General features: G+C 39.2%; 1 protein-coding gene across 2 annotated transcripts in view; it reads left to right on the top strand.

The window, feature by feature from the left end:
* The window catches only part of AAGAB (alpha and gamma adaptin binding protein), a 49,318-nt gene that overhangs the window by 1,061 nt on the left and 25,705 nt on the right, over window positions 1–22,552 (top strand). For both annotated transcript variants that reach the window (XM_059180901.1, XM_059180902.1), the window contains exons 2-5: window positions 16,513–16,703; window positions 16,841–16,937; window positions 17,263–17,352; window positions 20,445–20,528. In XM_059180901.1, the coding sequence (XP_059036884.1) occupies window positions 16,513–16,703; window positions 16,841–16,937; window positions 17,263–17,352; window positions 20,445–20,528 (462 nt within the window). The remainder of the gene's footprint in view (window positions 1–16,512; window positions 16,704–16,840; window positions 16,938–17,262; window positions 17,353–20,444; window positions 20,529–22,552) is intronic.

Here is a 22,552-nt window from a genome sequence, read left to right as displayed (position 1 = left end):
CCATCTCACAGGATTATTTGAAAGGTGACATTTTGAAAGCATTTCGTAAACTGTAAAGCGTCTTGCGGCTATATATATATTTTTTTTCTGTACCTGTCGAGTGACAGGCAGGACTTCCTCCAACACAAATGTTCTGTAAACTTAGTTATCACCTATGACCACTTAAAAAGTTCTTTGCCAGGGTAGAAATCTAATTATAGCACTTAGTAAATGAAGTAACTGCTCTCTGCCATTTCTTTACCCTTTAGTAGTGCTCCTTCCCGTTTAGTCCCTTTCTTTTCTTTTTAAAAGGCTGTTTCATTGTAAAAGCATTTATTTAGCATACCTAGAAAAGAGAATGTCAGCTATGGTCTCCTCACCCAAACACAAAAATACCGTTAACATTTCTATGCATTTCCTTCTAGTCTTTTTTCCCATGCTTATGTTAAAAAATTATAATTACATTTCATACATAATTTTAGCCTATTTTATATATAATTTTTATGTCTTATATATTGTTTTTACATTTTGTACATTTAAAATTTTAAATATTTTTGTTTTAAAATATATAAATTTAAACATAACATGTTTATAAAATATATAACAATTTATATAATTTATATTTTACATATAATTTTGTGTGTGTATATATGCATTTATTTATTTATTTATTGAGAGAGAGGAGATGCACATGCATAGGGCAGTGGGAGAGAGAGAATCCTAAGCAGGCTCCACACTCAGCACAGTGCCCTGAGAGTGGAGGGGCTTGATCTCACCACCCTGAGATCATGACCTGAGCTGAAATCAAGCGTCAGACTCTTAACTGACTGAGCCAGACAGGATATTTTTATCCTGATATTTTTCATTTACTATTACATAATTTATGATGTACTATGCTTTCCATCATACATTGCCTCTAGTGAACGTAAAATTTGCTCAAGATTCTTAAAATTCTCGGTGTATTTAACTTTGTAAAATAATTACATGTATTTAGATTTCCATTACTGATATATAAAGGCCTTTCAAAGCCAGTCTCAGAAATATTTGTTAAATATTCTGATGGCTATGGTACTCCGTCTGTGTACTTTAAGGATCAGAATTGGCAGACATGGTCACTTCATTGAAAGAGCTGATGACCTATAGTTGGCAAATAGTAACACTGTATTTCTTTAAAGTACATTGGCATCCTTAGGGGTAAAATTAATTCTGTAAAATAATCCATTTTTTTTTCTATATGTAAAATTCCTCTTAGCCAACTTTTGTGTTGATTAAAATTAGGTGGCCTTTCCTTTGTGATTCCATTAATGCTCTGTAGGGAAGAGATAAGAGCAGTTAGTAAAGACAGTACTTGTAAGGAGAAGGGAACTCTAACAGAGGGCTTTATCTTTTCTTCCCAGGTTTTTGATAGGGAAAGGGTGGGTAACACGAGACAGCAGTATTCACTGAGCACCGATTCTATTTTATTATAATTAAGGATTGCCTTAAATTAATCATGAATTGAGTCTAATTTTGATGTAAGATATAAAGATGACCATAATGAATGATGTTTGTCAAGTGTTCCATCGTATTAGGCCACAGTATGATTTTTGGATTGAATCTGATCTTTTGGGGGAAGGTTTGGTTTCACTTCATTCATCAGGAAGAGGAGCTTTAGAGTTTCTCCAGTTTCTTTCAACATCTCATCTGTTTTACTGCTTTTATCTAATGGGAGATATTTCATAATCAAAGAAGTTTGTTGTAAATACACGTGAAATAAAAGCGAATAGGCCTCTGCTGTGGATAAAGTGCGTGCATGGATTTTCTGAAAAATTTTTTCATTGTGTCACTCAAAGGCCTTATTTTCAGTATTTTGAGTGGGTCTGACATCAGATATAAAGGACATTTCAGACTTATACTGTAGACTTTTAAAGGGGAATGAAGGCTCAGGACACTTGAGGACCTTAGGTATTAGAGCAAGTGTATGTACTCCAGGGCCTGACCTCTTTCCACCTCTAATATATGAATATGAAGATTTTACTTTCATTCCGGGAAAGTATATTCTGATATTAAGCACAGAGCTGGTCTCTGTGCCAGTTACTGCAGCTAAAATAACAAGGTACTATTCCTGCTCTTAAGAGAGAGTGTGTGCGCCACTTGTTCATATATTAAAATGTGAATACCTAAGTTTTAACATTTTAGACTACTTTCATAGAAGGAACTTTTATTTTTTATTTGTTTTAACTCCAGTATAGTTAATATACAGTATTTAGATTAGTTTCAGGTATACAGCATAGTGAATTAATGATTCTATACATTACTCAGTACTCACGAAGGTAAATGTACTCTTGGGACACCTGGATGTCTCAGTCGGTCAAGTGTCTGTCTCTTGATTTTGGCTCAGGTCATGATCACAGGGTCGTAAGATTGAGCCCTGTCTGGGGCTCAGCACGGATTCTGCTTGAGGATCTTCTCTTTCCCTCTGCTCCTCCCCCTTCTTGTGCGGAAACACTCTCTCTAAATAAATTAATAATAAATAAAATCTTAAAAAAAAATTAAGTGTACTCTTAATCCCCTTCACCTGTGTGACCCATCTCCTCACATACTTCCCCTCTAGTAACCATCTGTTCTCTGTAGTTAAGAGTATTTTTTGGTTTGTCTTTTTTCTTCTTTGTTTCTTAAATTCCACATGTGAATGAAATCATATGGTATTTGCCTTTTTTGACTTATTTCGATGGTATTATACCCTCTAGAACCATCCATATTGTCACAAATGACAAGATTTCATTCTTTTTTTAATGGACAAATATTATTCCATTGCATATATATTCACTTCTTTATCCATTCATCTGTCAGTGCAATTTGGTCTGCTTCCATAGTTTGGCTATTATTAATAATGCTGCAATAAACAGGGGTGCCTTTATCTTTCTCAATGAGCCCTTTTGTTTTCTTTCGTTAAATATCCAGTAGTGGAATTACTGAATCTTACGGTAACTCTATTTTTAATTTTTTGAGGAATCTCAATACCTTTTTTCTACTCTTGGAAGGAGCTTTAGATAGAAAAGTCCCTGGAGACTTGCTTGATGTTGTTGAGATGTGTGATGCCAACTCAGCAACTGTAAGACACTCAGGTTCTACATCTGAACATTGGGAGCAAAATTCTTGCTTTTAGTGAAATGTGGAAATTTGGAGATCTTAAAACCATAGCAAACATTTGTGTGTATATCAGTACTCTTCTAAGACGTGTTCTTATGTCTTTTAATTTGGTTCTTATATCCCTGTGGAGTCATGAAGTCAGAATATCTCCATTTTCTAAATGAAGAAATCATGTTTTGGAAATACCAGGTGTCTTGGCCAAAGTGATCAAGTACTAAGTGTTGGAGCATATGTTCGCTTCAGGATTTGTATGCACGGAATATGTGAGTGCAATGTGTTGGAATTCCTTCGCAATCAGAGCTATTTAACTTTAAGATGGTGACATTGGTGTAAGAAATGACAGAGAAGATTGACCTGTAAAAGAGGGTTTTAAAGTAGGAGGTTTTAAATAGAGGGTTTTGCATTTCTACTTAGGAGGTTTGAAATCTTAATTCTGAGTGAAGAATAAATAGCTTTGTCTAGAGGACTATATTTATTTATTTACTTTTATTTTTAAGATTTTATTTATTTATTAGACAGAGATCACAAGTAGGCAGAAAAACAAGCAGAGAGAGGAGGAGGAAAGCAGGCTCCTCCCTGAGCAGAGAGCCTGATGCTGGGCTTGATTCCAGGACCCCGAGATCATGACCTGAGCCGAAAGCAGAGGCTTAACCTACTGAGCCACCCAGGCACCCCAGGACCTATATTTAAAAAGAGCATTATGTATGCCCGATAATTTTGAACAGTATCTGGATTTTTATTTTCTCAGTTGAGTGTACTCATGGTAGAGGCATACTATATCTTAGTCACTCCTATCCAGGATTAACATTAAAAATAGAAAGTTATTCAAGATAATCTCTACCATCCCTTCTAGATATAAAATCCTATGTTACCATGTTATTTTGATGTTAGATTATATAGCACTTCTTACCTCAGGCATTCTTAATTTTTGTGTATGCATTTTTTTTGAAAACTGCCCCCCCTTTTGTAATATAATATCACATTCAGCTTGTTGACATTAATACAGTACACCAATCTTACTCAGATTTCCCCAGTTTGGCTTTTACTCATTTGTGTGTGCATATGTATTCTACACAATTTTGTCACCTGTGGTTTGTGTATCTGCCACCGCAGTCAAGATCCTGAATACCACAGAGATCCCTTGTATTGCTCTTTTATAACCATACCCACCTCTCTTCCAGGTTACGTTCCCAGTCTTTATTCCTAGCCCCTGGCAACCACTAATCTGTCCTCCATTTCCAAAACGTTGTCATTTCAAAAATGTTACACAGTTGGAATCATAGAGTATATTACTTTGGGGGATTGTTTTTTCTGTTTTTTGTTTATTGTTTTTCTGCTCAGCATGATTCCCTAGAGGTTCATGTATATTGTGTGTGTCAAGTCATGCCTTTTGACTGCTGAGTAGTATTCCACAGTAAGGATGTGCCACAGTTTATTTACCTGTTGAAGCACTTCCAGGCTGGTTCCAGTCTTTGGTTCCTGGTCCTGTTTTTGTATAAAGTTTTATTGGCACACAACCATGTCCATTTATTTACATTTTGTCGTAGCTACTTTGCAGAGTTGAATAATTGCACCACAGACCATATAGCCCACAGCCTAAAATATTTCCTAAAATATATCGGGCCCTTTATTGAAGAAGTTTGACAGCCTGTGTTCTGAGCATGTGTACAAGCGTGTAGTAATCTGCTTAACTGTTAGAACATTTGAATGCTATTGTTATGATCATTCTAATCATTTTGCAAAGAAATTGCAGCATAGAGAAATTAAGTAATTTGCTCAAGGCCAAATAGCTGAGCCAGGTTTTAAAACCCAGGCAGTCCGGCTCTGGGAACTGCCTCTTAACCAGTCCTGCTCTCAATTAACTCAAGAAAGGGGAACTGAAAACAGGAAAGGCACCAGAGGGCCAGCAGCTGAGCCATGGGGGTTTTCTTTGAAGGCTGAAGGGATAATGGGATTTAGCCTGTGGTCATTTGCTTTCTTAGGAGAATAATACTTGGAACAGAGCTAAAATTTCTCACTAATTTGAATTTAGCAATTCCACATAGGACTTTCTACATTTTTCCAGGGTTTAACTAAGGCTCAGGCCTCAGGTCCTGGTCACCTGCTTCCCACAGCTCCCCTGGCAAATAGAAAATTAGCAGAGCCATTGTTTTCTTCTGCTTCTTTCCCAAGGATTTGCAGTTAAGTAGGGACCTGGTCCTAGAGAAACCTCCCTGGACTAGGGGGGATGTGAAATGGTGGCTTTTAAACAAAATGCATTTTTTCCCTCATTTTAAATGGGAAGACTTAGGCCCAGCTGAGATCTGGGTCTTTCTCTAGGATGATCGGCTATCTTGATTTTCCCAGGATTGAGGATTGATTGATTGATTGATTGATTTCTTTTTTTTTTTAAGATTTTATTTATATGACAGAGAGAGACAGTGAGAGAGGGAACACAAGCAGGGGGAGAGGGAGAGGGAGGAGCAGGCTTCCCGCTGAACAGGGAGCCAGATGTGGCTGGAACCCAGGACCCTGGGATCATGACCAGAAGAGAAGGCAGACGCTTGAGCCTGCTTGAGCCACCCAGGCACCCTGAGGATTTCTTTTTAATTGAAATATAGTTGACATATATTAGTTTCAGGTGTAAGACCTTGTGATTTGACAATGATAAACATTATAAAATGCTCACCACAATAGTGTAGTTATCATCTTTCACTGCAAAAAATTATTGCAATATTACTGACTATATTCTCTCTGCTGTACTTTCTTATCCCTGTGACTTATTTTATAACTGGAAGTCTGTGCTTCTTAATCTTCACCTATTTTACCTATCTCCCCAAACCCTTCTTTCTGGCGTCCACTGGTTTGTTCTCATATTTATGAGTATGTTTCTGTTTTTGTTGTTTTTAGATTCCATGTAGAAGTGAAATTGTATGGTATTTGTCTTTCTCTGACTAATTTCCACAAGCATAATAGCTTCTAGATCCATCCATGTTGCATTTTAAAGTTGCAGAAGACAGTCCACATTTGGAGTAGAGAATTTGACTTTTTTTGTTTGGAATTCAGATGCTCTTAACATGGAAATAGTGCTCTCTGGTCCTTAGTCCTTAAACCTGCGGAACCGCATAGCTCAATTATGTATGATGGGTAAACTAGGCTTTGAGGAATTCCATAAGCAAAGCCAGCCATCACTTGTGATATTGTTTCTTTGGGGAACATTGATTTTTCTTCAAGACTGGGCGTTTGTTTCTTGCCTTATTAGAGCCCTATACTTAGAAAATGATCTTAAAGGAATTTACTAAGGAGAACATTCTTATTTAAAAGGTAGGGTCTTGCTTAGTCATTAAGCATCTGCCTTCAGCTCAGGTCATGATCTTGGGGTCCTGGGTTTGAGCCCCGCATTGGGCTCCCTGCTTAGCAGGAAGCCTGCTTCTCCCATTCCCCCTGCTTGTGTTCCCTCTTTCCCTGTGTCTCTCTCTCTGTCAAAATAAATAAAATCTTAAAAAAAAAAAAAAAAAAAAAGGTGGGGTCTTTTCATATGTCCAACTTAGCTGACCGACATTGTCCAGGAGGGAAGAGGATAAAAGCTTGGGTTTTTAAGAATTTACATTTTCTTTAGCTACTTTAGTATTCTGAGGGGACTTTTTTACTCTGGGAATAAGATATAATTTTTGCTTAAGCTAAGTTGTTTATTTTGTTGTGGTAGGGTATCTCTGCCTTTGATTTGATTGTATATTTCTAAGGCTTTATTTTCTTCAAAGAAAGAATGATTGGGCTAACAAGATCTTCCATGAACAGTTTAAGGTTGTCATCAGACAGTGAGTGATAACGTAAGTGGCCTGACTAAAGCAGTGATTTCAACTGGTATGGGGTAGAGGATTGTTTCTAGCTATTATACTTAATATATTTTTAAATTTTCAATTAACAGTAAAAGAGGCCTTAAGATTTTTATTTTGATTAAAAGAGGGATGTTAAGTCATCAGCCTAAGGAGGAAAAAGATTAAATACAAGTTCATATTCTCTCCAGACCCAAAAGAACTTACAAAATGTGCCCATGTTATCCTTTTAGTGTGAGCATGGCATGCATGTGGGGGTGAGAGAGAGAGAGAGAGAGAGAGAGAAATCCAAGCTCCAACAAGTTGTGATTTTACAAGGTTGTTCAGCCCATAAACACTGGGGAGCCAAGATTCAGTTCTAGTTCTTTTAAATACATTAGACGTAAGTATCTTGGCAGCTAAAACTGTATGTATCCAAGGTGGAAGTAGGGATAGGAGAAATTACAGTAAAAGATTTTACTACTAACATGAGAACTTTTATGGCTTACATTAAGTGTACACTTTTTCCTTCGTGTTAGTTAGAACCTTAGTAGAGTAGAACCTTTCATAGGTTAAATAATACACCTTTATGGGTGTCCTAGTTTGTTTCCTTGTGGAGTAGAGAATTTGAATTTTTGTGTGAGCTTACTGTAGATGAGGGAATGGTCATAAGGTGTTTGCCTTTCCAACAAATGGCATTCCAATAAAGAGGGAGAGGAGTCTGAGGAGACACATGAGCAGAACAGAATTATGCATTATCCCCTGTTGCACGGAGTCATTTATGGTACAGAGAGTGTTGTACCATCCTGGACGAGTCTAAATGTATCCAGACCCAGACCTTTGCTTCTGGGCCATTCAGCTGCTTGTTTTTGTGCAGAAAAAAGTAAAAATATCTAGGAAGTGTGCAGTGGTCATTTGGTTTAAACAGCTTGTCGCCTGTGATTCCTCAACAAATAGTGGTGCTTCCTAAATAATGAAATCTGATACAGGACCATTTTTTAAAAGGTTAAGGTATGAAAATTGTTTTGAATATGTCTGGCAGGTGCTCGCTTCGGCAGCACATATACTAAAATTGAATATGTCTGGCAGAAATGATAATCTGGACATGACATTGTATTTGTGTTGGAGCCCGTGCACATAGATAACCAACCACAAACATATCTCTAATAATTACTTTACTCATCCAGAAAGCAAGACTGACAGAGCTTAAGACAAAGAGGACAGTTGTGAAACTCAGCCTGTGTCATGTTGTGGGTTCAGTAACAAATCACCTATTTAGGGTTTAATTTTCCACACTGACCTGAAGCCGATTCTGCGTGAAGATGGGGAAAAGTATTATCGTCCTTTGATCAAAATCCAAATCTGTATGCTCAGAGCAGGAAAATTTGTAATTATTTGGTAAAAAACAGCTGAACTAAGAAAATTGCCATTCTGTCTAAATTCCTCTCAGGTTGTTCAGGGGTTTTATGGGGGTGTGGGGGAAAGACTTTTTGTGACTTGAGCACTGAGTTCTACCCTTTTCCTGGCTATTTTGACTTTAAGCAAGTTAAATTTCTTCCCACAAATAAGTTGTAGTGTTTTTACCTTTGCTGTCATTGTTCTAAGTCTCTAAAACATCATGTGCCTTAGTTACCTACCTCCTCAGTAAAAAAAGGACATTATCTTTGAGCTTCCATGATTTTTTTCTTCCAGATTTTTTGGGATATCATTTAACTATCCTAAAACCCACTTAGTTTTGGTGCAGAATATTTCTGTGATTCTGGAAGGAGGACTCCTGCCTATTTGCAGTCACTTCCCACTCCCACCCCCCAGTTCTAGGCAACCACAAATGTACTTTATAGATTTGCCTTTTGTGGACATTTTATTTAAAAGGAATCCTGTAATATGTAGTCTCTCAACTTTGCCTTCTCTTAACATTTTTGAGATTCATCCGTATTACAACATATACTTCATATTCCATTGTATGGACGTACCACCCTTTATGCCTTCATCAGTTGATAGACATTAAGTTGTTTTCACTTTTTGGCTCTTAGGAGTAATGCAGGTATGGAGATCGAAAGAAACTGCTATGCTATTTTAAGAAACCACCAAACTGTTTCCCAGAGTGGCTGAACTATTTCACGTTTTCATCAGCAATGTATGGGGGTTCCAGTTTCTCCTCCTTTTCAACAGCACTTGTTACTGTATTTTTCCATTACAGCCAGTCTAGTGGGTGTGAAGCAGTATGTCACTACAGTTTTGATTTGCATTCCCCTAATGACTAATAATGTTGAGAATCATTTATGTGCATATTATCCATTCATATATCTGCTTTGGTGAAATGTCCATTCAGATCGTTTGCCCATTTTTAAGTTGTGTTTTTTTTTGTCATCTCATTAATGAGTTGTAAGAGTACTTTATATATTCTGGATACAGGTTACATAAATAATTCAGATATGTTTTCTCCTATCTTATGACTTGTCTTTTGGTTTTTTTGATAGTATCTTTTGAAATGCAAACATTTTGAATTTTGATGAAGTCCAGCATGTCATTGTGTTCTTTTCCCATGAAACTTTGACCATGTGTTGCCCAATCATTTTACTCTTCTTGAAGGAGCTTTGAGGTCCCGGACATGGGATGTGTTAACTTTATGGTGTTCTCACATGCATCAGGCTTATTTTGAATAAAGGGGCTACAGTGTAGATGTTCCTCATTAAACTTACTCTGTTTTGGAAAATTCATCACAGACACATTTACCTTCTTTCAGAGTGAGTTAACATCTGCCGCAGATCCTGTTGTCATCCTGAGCAGACATTGATGTTTTTTTGGTGAGGTTTGAAAAATTAACATTTGAATGTGAAAAGTATTTTCATTTCATAATGGTCCTATTTAGTCTTATGTCTTCTTTTTTCCAGAAAGCCACCATTCACAAATTATTTTGAAAACATCTAAGGTTAATTGCCAAATACATTTTATGGTTAAAATAACTAAGACACTTGAGGCAGATTTTACCAGAGGTAGATTTTAGAAGGTTGTAATGCCTGGCTAGTTTCATCTGTGAGAAAGAATAAAACCAACTTTGCCTTCCAGAACCTGTATTGTGTTTCATAAATACAGCTAAGTCAGTTCCTCAGGTTCCACAAGATCAGGGTCGCTGAGCCTTAGCACTGTTGACATTTCGGGCCGGGTAATCCTGTGTCGTGTAGGTGCTGTCCTGGGCATCAGAGGACCCTTAGCAATATTCTTAGCCTCTGCCCACTAGATGCCAGTAGCATCTCCTAACTTGTGACAACCAGAAATGTCTCTGGATGCTGACCTGTTCCCTGCAGGGGCACGAACACCCCTCCTCCCCATAAAGAACCACAGCTTTAGATGTGTATCTAGAACTGTGATTTCAAATAAATAATAGTAACAGAATTCAAAGAAATCCCTCTTCCATTTCCAAAGGTGAGGATTGCCCCCAGGGTTGATAAAATGGTCTTTGCATGCAGCCGGTAAAACGTAGGGGCTGGTGATTCCTCCCTGGCCCGCACAAAGCACTTCTCCATGCTCTTTCTCCCTTTCCTGCCAGCTTCTTGCTGTTCTTTTGTGCAAGTTCATCTCACTGCACTGTGAGATCTTCTGAGGGTCAGCACAGACCATGTATGTAGTATTCGCCCTGCCCCCTGCCTCCCTCACCCCCAGTTATTTTAAGATGCAGCTGTGGTGACCAATTCCAGATGGTTCCTGGGAGCAAGCAAACTTCAGGAAAAGGAGGAGGGCTGAGTGAGATTTCCTCTGCTCTGACTTCAGAATGCTCCCACTGTGATACAAAGAGCCCCAGAGTGTTAGGCGATGTGGATTTCAAGGGTGACCAGAGAGGAGGGATGTGAGAGGAAAGGGTAATTAAGTGTTGTAAGCAAAGCAGAATTGCTGCCCTCTTGTTCAGGCCCTGCTGGGTTGCCCCGACCCAGTTACTATGCCCCCAGCCGCCTAATAGTGCTCAGGCCAGCCAGCTGTCCTCAGACCACAGCACGTCCCGCAGATATGTGCCCCCCACTTCCCGGAAGCGGCCCGTTACTCCGGAATCATGGATGAGAACTTCCCTGCATTTGTTTCTGCAAGGTCCCAACCCTGAGGTTGTAGTTGGCACCTTTCAGCATCCCACAGACTGTGATGGCCCTTTCAGTTGCAGCAGTCCGATCTGCCCCTGGAACTCAGGGAATAATCTGTTCATAGTGGCTACTAAGTACTGGACAGCAGCACCCACCTTCGGGGGCATTCGCATGTAATCATGGCTATAACATTGTAACAAGTTGCAACACTGCAGATGCTTAACCCCCTGAGCTACCCAGGCGCCCCTCATTATGATTTCCGAAGGTCTCTCTTTCCTTTCCTTGCTTGCTAATGAAAACTCTGGCTTCCATATTTTTGTCCTAAATCACATTTTATTCAATTCTTCTCTTTCATAATGGCTACTTTCCCCTTCAGCTGACGTCAGACTCTACTGCCTCCTATAATTTTCCTAATTGCTTTCTCTTCTGTTTTAGTCTGTGCCTTAACAATGGGAAAGAAACATTTGAGAAGGTGTATTTTGGGAAGAGAGGGGCCTGAGCAGCTTAAGGCGGTGGCGATTTCCTAATTCCACTTTCTCTTACCAGCTCCTCTCAGTGCATCTCTGACCTAGCCTCCTCCCCATAGGCAAAAACTTGACCTGAGGAGGAGGAAAGGAGCGTTCGTGAGGGGCACTCTGTGTCCGGTGCCTGCCTGTGCCTTCTCATGCACTGTTTCATTTAATATGCAAGAAGCTATTTGAGGGGTGCGTGTATGTCCACTTTTACCACTGAGGAAGTGAGACACAGAGAGGTTAGTTTGTCCTTCTCACAGAGGGCCAGCATTCAGATGCAGGTCTGTCTGAACCCAAGTCTGAGCTGTCTCTGTTTGATGGCCTTCTCTGTTGCGATTAGTACCACCAGCACAGAGTGCGGGGAGAGGAACCTTTGGTCCCCAGAAGAGTAGATCCTGTGAAGGACACTTGTTCGTGGGGTGGGAGGTCATGATACCTCGCTGTAAGGACAGCTTCAGTTCCATGAGGAAGGATAAAACCACGTGAGTACTGGTCTCCAGAAGGATCATCTTGATTCAGAGTGGCAGCTACCATTTCCCACTGGGCATAGAAAATATGATTTAATCACTAGACAACTTCTCTTCACAAAGAATGACTTGATTAGTTTGGGGAACATTAATTCAGCTGGAATCAAAAGTGTCCTTAATTCTATGACTGAGGAAGATAGGAATAAGCCAAAGTAGTATCAGTGCACTTAGTTTAGAATAGACTTGTTTTGGGAGCACCTGGCCGCCTCCGTTGGTGAAGTGGTGAAGTGGTCGTCTCTGTTGTGAGATCAGATGTTGATCTGAGTTGTGAGTTCAAGCCCCGGCTTGGGCCGTGAAGCCTACACATGCACAACACAATAGAAGGGACTTTTTTTTTTTTTTGCCTTTTTTGTTCTAGAGTGAATAGGTGAGGGGGTAAGGTAAGGGTTGTGTGTGTGTGTGTGTGTGTGTGTATGTGAGAGAGAGACAGAGAGAGAGAGAGACTGAAAATGGATATTTTTTTGGGTTCTGGGAATTCACCTTGGAACTTAGGTTTGCTTTCCTAATTAATGATACAGAGAATATTGCCTCTTATTGACTCTGAACTAAAGAAAGCTAGCTGCCTCCTCCTCTGTGATTGCTTTCCGGTTTTACCCGCTTTGAGGGTAGCAGCATAATGACAGAGGAAGCACAGAGGGGGCCTGAGGACAGAGGAGTGGTTGGGTTGCTGAGCTGACATGCTTCCCTGGTGTGCAGCTCTCTTCAGCTCTCTTGAATCGTTCTTGTCATTCACTTGCCATGTGGGACTATCAGGGAAATAAGCTCATGGAAGAACTGAGAAGTAAATAGGAATTGCTGGATTATTGCCAGCTGTCTAACAGTTTCTCAAACAGGGAAAAAGATTTATACTTGCACTTAGAACCCGGGAAAGGTTTATACTTGCTACTGGAACTGGGTTGACATTTAACTTCTCATCTGAAAACACTACAGATTAACTATTTTAAGCTGTGAGACCAAGTCTGTGGTAACAGACTGGCAATTAATCATCTAGTATTTGTCTCTTCAAAAATGATGTATTACAGCCCCACCAGGTGGCTGCCAAAAGTGTGAATGAGACAGGCCAACACCCGCAAGGAGGAGGGAGAAGCTGCTCTTGATTTTATTTGTGCATCATTTTGATTGCATCAAAAGTCAGCTTAGGGAAGGGCAAAGAAGGGGGAAAGAACACTGTAGGGCTTTCTAGGAAGTCTGGCAGAAAACCCCCACACAATCACTGTGACTCAACTTCGGACACATAAATACCCCAAACGCAGGCAGAATTTTTGAATGAGTTACTTGTGTTTCGGGCTCATATATTCTGGTGCCCTACTTCTGGCTGTTATTTTTAGTTTTTCTAAAAGAGCAGGGGATACTGTAGGCCCATAGGTTAGTTTTGGCTTGTGACCACTGGACGCTTGAATGTGATCTAGCTTAGATTCTAAACATCACATGCAGTAGTGTAGTAGGAAGAAATAAAACTGGTGACCTGAATTTCATTTTATGTCCTTCTCCTTTAGGCAAGTGGCTTCTTCTTCTTCTTTTTTTTTTTTGGCCCTCAGTTTTCCCATCTGTGAAATGAGTAAATGATACTGGCTGATCTCCAGAAACTCTTAGTCATGTGCATGAGCATTTGAGCAATTTTTGTTTTAATCTGGAAAAGAATAAACGTGTTAGACGTTTGAAACCAAATAAAAAAGATGAGTGAGAAAAGCTATATTTAATGTAGACATTTACATTTTTTAAATTAAACTCTACATTATGATATTGATGACAAGAAGAATGAGACCGTTCACTCTTCTCTAGTTGTGAGATGGCACAGATGTGATAATAAAGTCCATATGCAGCCTCGCCAAAAGTATCTGATTAGACATAAAATGTTAAAAGAATCTGATAAGTAAATTGAGCTATCAAGTTATTCTAGGCAGCACAAGGAGTATGAAAACACACACACACACACACACAGCTATGAAAACACCAAAAGGTGAAGTTTGTTTTCCCAACTTACAGTTCTGTTCTCATCTAGGTTTAGAGAAAAGAGAAATTGTTTCTTTCTGTGTGTTCAGTAAATATCTTCCTCATTTGAAAATCAGACAGTATAAAATTGAAATTTTAAGGGCTCTGAATAACACACTTCGGTTTGTTGTCTTGTAGTTTATGCACTGATTAATAAAATGAACCACCCTTAATGGACCCAGATATCCTAAATTGCAGCTAGTAAGTAGATGACCGCTTCATTGACTTTATTTTTTCATGTTAGTTGAAGACCGTGATTTCAAAAAAGCATAACTGAAATTTTCTTCCAATTTTTGATGATACCACCAGTTTAGGAAATATCATGAATCGATTGTGACGATGGTAGGAATCCTCATCCCACACTCCTTGTACCTTGCTCCTTAACAAATTTTACCCTTTGTGTTTGCCCACTTAAAAAAAAAAAAATAGTTAATTCGTTGTTTTAAAAAATTACCCAGGAATGAAGAAAACTGATTCCATATGGTGGCTCCTCCTACCCTTAAAAAAAATCAGCTTATACATTTTTTTGTTACTTCCTTGGTTTAGTTTGCCTTCTTCCATATGTGCTTTTATCGGCATATTGCTATGCCACCTGCTTGAAGTTTGGAAGATTAGTTTGAATGCGGCATAGACTTTGATCTAGGAGGGTTGTTGGTTTTTTTTTTTTTTTTCCCCTGTGAGACATTTGCATGAAAACAATCTTTGATTGTCATACTTTATCTGCTCCTCCTGCTTGTTTCCTATCTGAACTGGTCATAAGGCTCCATGAAGGACATTGCAGCAGGTTGCTATTGATTGATAATTAGTAAAAGATTACTTCAGGTAGAAATTAAGCAGCAACAACTGCTGATTTCTTAAAGAGACAAGATAAATTCAGATTTTCAAATATTGGCACAGACCTCATGATAATTTTAAAAAGTAACAATTCTGGTTGTGGTGAAAAATTTTAGAAAGTTAGTTTCACAATGCACCATATGTCAAATGCAGTCTTACATCTATTTTAAATTTAGTTTTCTATTTTAATTAAAAAAGGGGGTTTTGTTTTTAGACTTGTTCCTCCTAGTAACCACATGACGAAAGTTTACCAATGAAAAGCATGCATATGTCACATACACATTTTATATGTTATTATGCATTATTCCCAGCAGTCTTTTGGACTAAACAATTTTTCTCTATCTTTTTGTTGAGCAAAAACTATGGCAGTGGTCCACATATGTAATCTTAGCTCTGGAATTGAAAGTTTAGCTCCTAGTTTTCTGTGCCCTGCTAATTGTGAGTTTGAGGGATATTTCCTATGTTCATCTTCATTTGCATTGAAAAGGAGTGAGTGGCCATTTTGCCACATTATATTCTTATAATAATCCAGTTTCATTGGCATGTTATTTTACTTCTCTAAGCTTACTTTCCACCTCTGTGTAACACAGAGGCTGTGGGTATGGATGTGAGAGATGGGGGTTTAGGTTAGAACAATTTCTAATGTTTTCCTCTTGTGATTTTTTTATGGCATTATGGAAGCAGACTGCTTCGGTGGCTCCGGGACCTTATCTCTACTTGTTCTTCATTGACTTAGCTTTTACTACAAGAATTTCGTTAGTTCTAGCCATGTTGCACAGGGCTTTTTGAAAGATTTAGGTATATTCTAAATAATTAAATGTGCTTGTCTATTATGTATTTAAATTATGCCAAAAGTATCTTTATCAACTGGAGTTGGCTTTCAAAGAATCTGAACAAGGCTGACTTTAGTAAATGGAATTGGGGTCTTTTATCAATATCCTTTCTTTTATATCATTAGTTGAATTGACGTGTATGCATTTGGCCCAAGGAAGATGTTTAGCTTTTATTTTATTAATGGCTTAGCCTTACTGCTACCTTCCTTATAACTTGCAATAAGCACAGATAGTTATAGATTCTTGAAGATTCTTGTAACCTTCCATCTCACATGAAGTCCGTAAGCTATAAAATAAATGTAAGCTGTTATTCTTCCTCTTCTACTTGCTCTTTTCTGGGTGTGTGGTTACATGATTATTTTGTCTTCTGTCTAACCTAATCACAATCGTTTTTGTGCTCTTAGAGAATAAAAGCCAATAAGTTAAATTATGTCACCATTACTTTTATAATCAAATGCTAGAGAAGAAAATGCCCTGATAAATGGGAGGGCTTTTGAAATCCGTACACAAAGAGGAGGAGGCAAAGGTACCACGTTAATCTGCTACCTTTTTTAGGTTTTTGTTTTTCAAGATTTACCCATTCATTTGAGAGAGTGACGGAGAGCGAGCAAGTAGGGGCAAAGGGAAAGAACCTTCAAGCAGACTTCTTGCTGAGTGTGGAGCCTGTTGTGGGATTTGATCCCATGACCCATGAGATCATGACCTGGGCTGAAACCGAGAGTCAGACACTCAACCGGCTGAGCCACCCAGGCATCCCAATCTGGATCTTTTTGAGAGACTTGATCAGTGTGTATCAGTGTTGCACTTCCCATGGTAACGTTGTGTCCTTTGTTTAGATATCCTTGGAACAGAAGATCTTGTTGTGGAAGCAGCTGCCGATGATGCTGTGAGGTTTTATCCCTGGACCATTGATAATAAATACTACTCAGCAGATATCAATCTGTGCGTGGTGCCGAACAAATTTCTTATCACTGCAGAGATCGCGGAGTCTGTCCAAGCATTTGTGGTGTACTTTGACAGCACACAAGTAAGATTTGGTTTGCCAGGGACCTTGAGTGAGAAATTATTTGGTACTTTCTTTATCCGCCCCCCCACTCCTTTTCCATGAGTTCTCTTACTGTCTCTTCTTCTGGTTATTTGTATGTTTGTTTTTCCTCCCTCTAGAAGTCTGGTCTTGATAGTGTCTCCTCATGGCTTCCACTGGCAGAAGCATGGTTACCTGAAGTCATGATCCTGGTTTGTGACAGAGTGTGTGAAAATGGTAAGGCATGCCAATGGGACCATGGTTGGTTCATATAATTGCTGTCCCTTGGTAAACAGAATATACTTTTGTTTTCTTAACTTAGAACAGTACATCTCCTGTGATTATATTACTTTACAAAGTATTTTTAGCTATTTCTCTTTGGAATCTTGCAATATTTACATTTTATTTTTTTAAGAACGGGCACTTGGGTTTGAGTAATCATTTTCTTTATTTTGGATGCCTTTAGGATAACACTGAGGGTAACACTGAGATTAATGGAAGCATTGCAGTGATACGCTGTTTTAAAAAAAATTTTACTTATGAAGATTCTTTTGCACATTAGGTGTAAACCGACAAAAAGCTCAAGAATGGTGTATCAAGCACGGCTTTGAATTGGTAGAACTTAGTCCAGAAGAGTTGCCCGAGGAGGATGGTAAGTATTTATGTGTCAGGAGAAACATGGCTTTGGAGATGTGAGGGAATATTTTAATGCAAGGAAGAAGAGCCATAGTGAAATTCAAAAAACATTTTTTCCTCAGCTGTTTAAAGAGATTTGTGCACAACCCACTGGTGTGGTCTTACTATTAACCAAATAATCCATATTTTGGGCTTTACCACATTGTTAGGATTTTTCAAATATTGTTTTTCTTCTAGATAAATGTAGAGGATTTCTATCTTAAATCTTAGTCATTTCCTCAGTCTCTCTTACCCTTTGTCCGCTGCCAAAAAAAGAGGGTTTGACCCATGCACTAAATAGTTAAAATTTATGTTCCTTATTTTGAATTTCTCACATCCTGAGGCTGAATTCCCAGGAACCGTAGGGGGCATGTCGGCCCTGTTTTTATGTCCTTTAGACATATGAGACTAAAAACAGTCTCAGAATGCCCCCAGCGCCAACCCCAGGGTAGCTCTCCACTTAACTGCCTCTGTGATACTTTGGACCTTACGTTTCTTCCCCCTCTCTCTTCCCTTCCTCCACTACTCTTCTCAACTTCTCTCCTTCAGCATCTACCTGTGCCAGGACCTACCAAGAGAAGACAGGTTTGGGGCCACCAAAACCTTATAGTCAAGTACAGGAGATAAACACATACATGAACAATTAAATTGCCCAATGGAATGTCATAAGTATTTAAAAATATATGGGTCCTGTGGTATTTCAGAGATGCGAGAGATTATTTCTATTTAGAAATTCCAAGACTGTCGTGACATCATGAACTTTCACATGTCACTTGCTCCATGGGGAAGAAATGGGAAAGGCACAGGGCTTGTAGTGAGGGGACCAGTAGGGATGTGGCGTTAAGATGCCAGTTGTTGCAAAAGACATTCTAAGAGACAGCCAATATGAATTAAAGTACATAGACAGGAAATAAGTAATCATTCTACGAAACCTATTTTAAAGGGAATTAAGAAATCTCTTTTTATATTCTGCCTTATTTAGAATTTTTCCAGAATTTTACCTTTGGGAATAAAGCCCTTCCAGAGAAGAATAGGATAAAAAGGTTGATTTTTCTCCCTCTACATTTTTAATAATAATTGAAAATTAACAAGTACAATTTCTCTTCCCGTTTCTCACAGGTCCCCTAAACTTGGGCCTTGTTTTGTGTATGTGAGCATGTACATAATTGCTTATTTCTGACACTAGAATTTTCTCTTCATCCTGTTGTCCTTCAGAGTCGACATTTGAGTCATTTATTTAAAATATGTTTTGGGGCGCCTGGGTGGCTCAGTGGGTTAAGCCTCTGCCTTCGGCTCAGGTCATGATCCCAGCGTCCTGGGATCGAGCCCTACATTGGGCTCTCTGCTCCACGGGGAGCCTGCTTCCTCTCTCTCTCTCTGCCTGCCTCTCTGCCTACTTGTGATCTCTGTCAAATAAATAAAAATTAAAAAAACAATCTTTAAATCTGTTTTTATTTTGTAATTTCTTCTCCCTTATACCACCATACATCTCCTTGCTCCTTGACTGAACAATGTTCTTGCATTAATATTGCTTAATATTGAATTAGATTTTGACAGATCTTTAGATGAAGTAATGAAATCCTCCCTAGAATTTTTAAAAATAAACCATAAGCTTTGTATGTGTGTATCCTAACACCAGTATGAGACTTCCTGCTTGTCTGGAATAGATTTCATCTTACTGGTTCTAGCTCTTTAGTTCAGACCATATTTTTGGTTTCTGGTTCTGTCATCTGAAGTGTTAGTTATCCTTTTAAGAACTGAATCACTCATAGTTCAGGTAAACATGCCTTTTATTTCTTTCTTTAAACATCGAGGTGAGAAAGCTCACTTTGTATTTTCAGTTTAATCCTTGCCATTGTTTCTGTTAGGTTGGTAGGTCGCTCTTCTTTGGATGACTCATCCAGCCCTCAGTCCTTATGGAGCGCCTACTGTCCTTTAGGCATCTTGTTGGGTGGTGAGCCCCACCTAGAGGGGGGTTTACAGGGGTGAATCGTCACTTCCAGCACCTCTTTCCTCTGGAAGAGGTGTGTGCAGAGTGGCTTCAGCCCCACTTTTCTTCGAGAACAGCGTACATGATTTGCCCTTGATCAAATAGCTAACAAATTATGGAGCCCTCTCCCTGCTTATTCATGCTCTCTCTCTGTCAGATAAATAAAATATTAAAAAAAAGAAAAGAAAAAGAAAAGAGCCCGAATTCCAGATCGGATTTTCTGACTTCTAATTCCATGCCCGGCCAGGCCACTAGACACAGGTTCTATGTGGATTGTGCTGCATAGGCTCTTAGGAGACTTTCTCCTTCAGGCACATGGAAACTACTTCTGCCATCGTTTACCGTATCCAGTCTTATAACACTCATTTCCATCGTACACATATCTGCAAGCTGAGAATATTACCTTGTTATATCCTAACTGGGATTACTGCCCTGTTATTTTGAGTAGTATCAGCTAAATTCCAGAAGCAAAATAGTACCAATACTAACCCAGCTAAATTAAATTGTCCGTTTTTATTTTTAATGAGCCTTGCCTGTCTCCTACACTTACGGTTGTAGTCATTTTACTTCTCTTAAACTCTCTTTCTCCAATCAGGAAATCATTCTCTGAATATCTACTATAAATATCTACTATAAAGTTGTTACTCTGTGATTCCCAGGAGAAGGTAGGGGCATTTACAGCATTTTGTGGCATACCAAGAGGACCATCCCTGCCATCAGGAAACTCGTTATCCTTAAATAGCCAAAATTGGTGTTTCCAAAGCTTTGCCAGGATTGTATAATTAACAGGAACTCACATTTCAAGAAAAAAAGAGTAGATTCCATTGGTGAGGTGATAGAGATGACTTTATCATAGAAACCTTTTATAAAGTGCATTTGTGTCATTGTTTTAGTTTCTAGGATATTCTTATCAAGATCTCTAAGCTCTGTTTTTTTTCCTTTACTAGGTAAGTTACAATGTTAAGTACCAACTAAACTAGATAACTAAGCCACAGTTATTTAAAAGTATGGTTTGGGGGACAGACACACACGTGTGTGTGTGTATGTGTATAAATATATCTGTTTCTCCTCCTGATTAGATGACTTCCCAGAATCTACAGGAGTAAAGCGAATCGTTCAAGCCTTGAATGCGAACGTGTGGTCCAATGTGGTGATGAAGAATGGTAAGTAACTTAGGACTAAAAACCTGGGTTTTTTTTTTCTCCTGTTCCTTGTAGGTTTTAAATTATTTGTGTATATGTGGAACCATTTGGCTCATATAAAATATATAGATTTGTTCAATTTTAAGTTCCCAACTGAAGAAAGAGCCAAAGGGGCATCTGGACTTTTCCTGATAGGAATTGGTGAGTCACTAGCACTATTTTACCCCTAGAGTGATGCAAAGAAGTTGGCATCTTTCAGAGGTTAATGTCATGGTGGCGTGCATGTGAGTTTGGCAGTTGAAGCAGGTGGAGGTAGACCTGAAGTCAGGACACCAGGCGGCAGCCTGAGAGTGAGGTCATGGGGTCTGGGCTGATATGGTGGCAAGTGGTCATGGGGCGGGAAGCCAGAGCTGAGATTCAGCGAGAAGGGCGTGGGCTGGTTGGTGCACGTTGGCCCCTGACTGTTGGTATCAGTTTAATGAGGCTGCCATAGAGAAGTACAGCATGCTGGGAGCGTAGAACAGCAGGTGGTTACTGTCTCCGAGCTCTAGAAGCCAGATATGTGAAACCAAGGTGTCTGCAGGGCCATGCTCCCTCTGAAGGTGCCCAGGAGGGATCTGTTCTGTTCTTGCTTCTGGCTTCTGCCAGTTCTTTGGCTTGTGATAGCATGCATACCTCCCGTCCTCGCACAGCCTTCTCCCCATGTGCCTATCTGTGTTCACATTTCTTTTTTGTGTGAGGATACTAGTCATACCGGGACACCTGGGTGGCTCAGTTGGTTAAGCGGCTGCCTTAGGCTCAGGTCCTGCAATTAGGTCCTACATCTGGCTCCTTGCTCAGTGGGGAACCTGCTTTTCCTTCTGCCTACTCTGCCTGCCATTCCCCCTGCTTGTACTCTCTCTCTCTGGCAAAAACATAAAATCTTAAAAATAAAATAAGGACAGTAGTCATACTGAATTAAAGGCCTACTCTACTTCAGTGTGATTTCATCTTAACTAATTACACATGCAAATAAGGTAACATTAAGGTAACATGCTGAGGTATTGGGAGTTAAAACTTCTACCTGTGAATTCACTGGAGTGTACAGTTCAACCCATAACGTAGTCCTTTAGGAATTGCTGATTGTGTGGTATTTTTCTGTCTTGTAGCACTTGGTTGTCTCAACAAATACACCATGGTAGGTGAAACACTACAGAAAGGAATGAGAAAACGCCTATTTACACTGAGCTTACCCAATGTCCCCTGAGATAAGAGTCAAGTGGAAAATCAGCTTTATACAAGTAGAATACTTCATCTCAGTTTTTGGTTGGCACTTGAGTGTTAAGTGAGATTGGGGCCCTTTTGCTTGCCTGAGATCTGACCTGACCCATGTCATTCTGGAGAATCTCCTTCTGGTATAGTAAGCTACTCCTTCCCCTTTTCTCCCCTTCTATCCTTCTTCTCCCCCACTTTACTCTTTCTAGGGGGAATCTGATGTGTCTGTCACATTGAGTAGCAATTAAAATAATGCCCTGCTAAATTTAGATTTTAGCCTATGTTGTCATCTCCCTGTGACCAAGAATGAGGCTTGGTCCTTCTCCTTCCTTCATTGAGCAAATCCTTGTTGAGCATTTATCATCGGCATTGCTCTATACGATCTTCTCTATAAAAATATGTTTAAGGTATGGTACATAAACTGAATCAATTTGGAATAAAATTATATTCAGTGGTGCTTGTTAAATTTATGAGAACTATTTTCAGAGAAGCTTACTCGGCTTCAATCACTATTTGAAAAATCTGCCCCCCCCCCCAACCCGATCCCGTCAGTTCATACATTCAGGAAGTACTGCCTTGTAATTTACATTTATAGCTGTACATTTAGAGGTGGGACTGAACACACTTTATTACTTTGGAATTATGGTCAAAGGTGTTTTCTGAAAAAAGGCTGTTCTACCTGTTTTAGACACCAAACAATATTCTTAAGAGAATTGTAGAGCAAGGAGGCATACTGTGGAAATTTCATGACTCTGCCCTGAGCCTCTCTAACCTTTTCTCTTCAGTGTTGG

The sequence above is a fragment of the Mustela lutreola genome, chromosome 7, assembly GCF_030435805.1.
Source record: "Mustela lutreola isolate mMusLut2 chromosome 7, mMusLut2.pri, whole genome shotgun sequence".
Classification (NCBI taxonomy): Eukaryota; Metazoa; Chordata; class Mammalia; order Carnivora; family Mustelidae; genus Mustela; species Mustela lutreola.
This window is presented reverse-complemented; position numbering and strand designations above follow the sequence as displayed.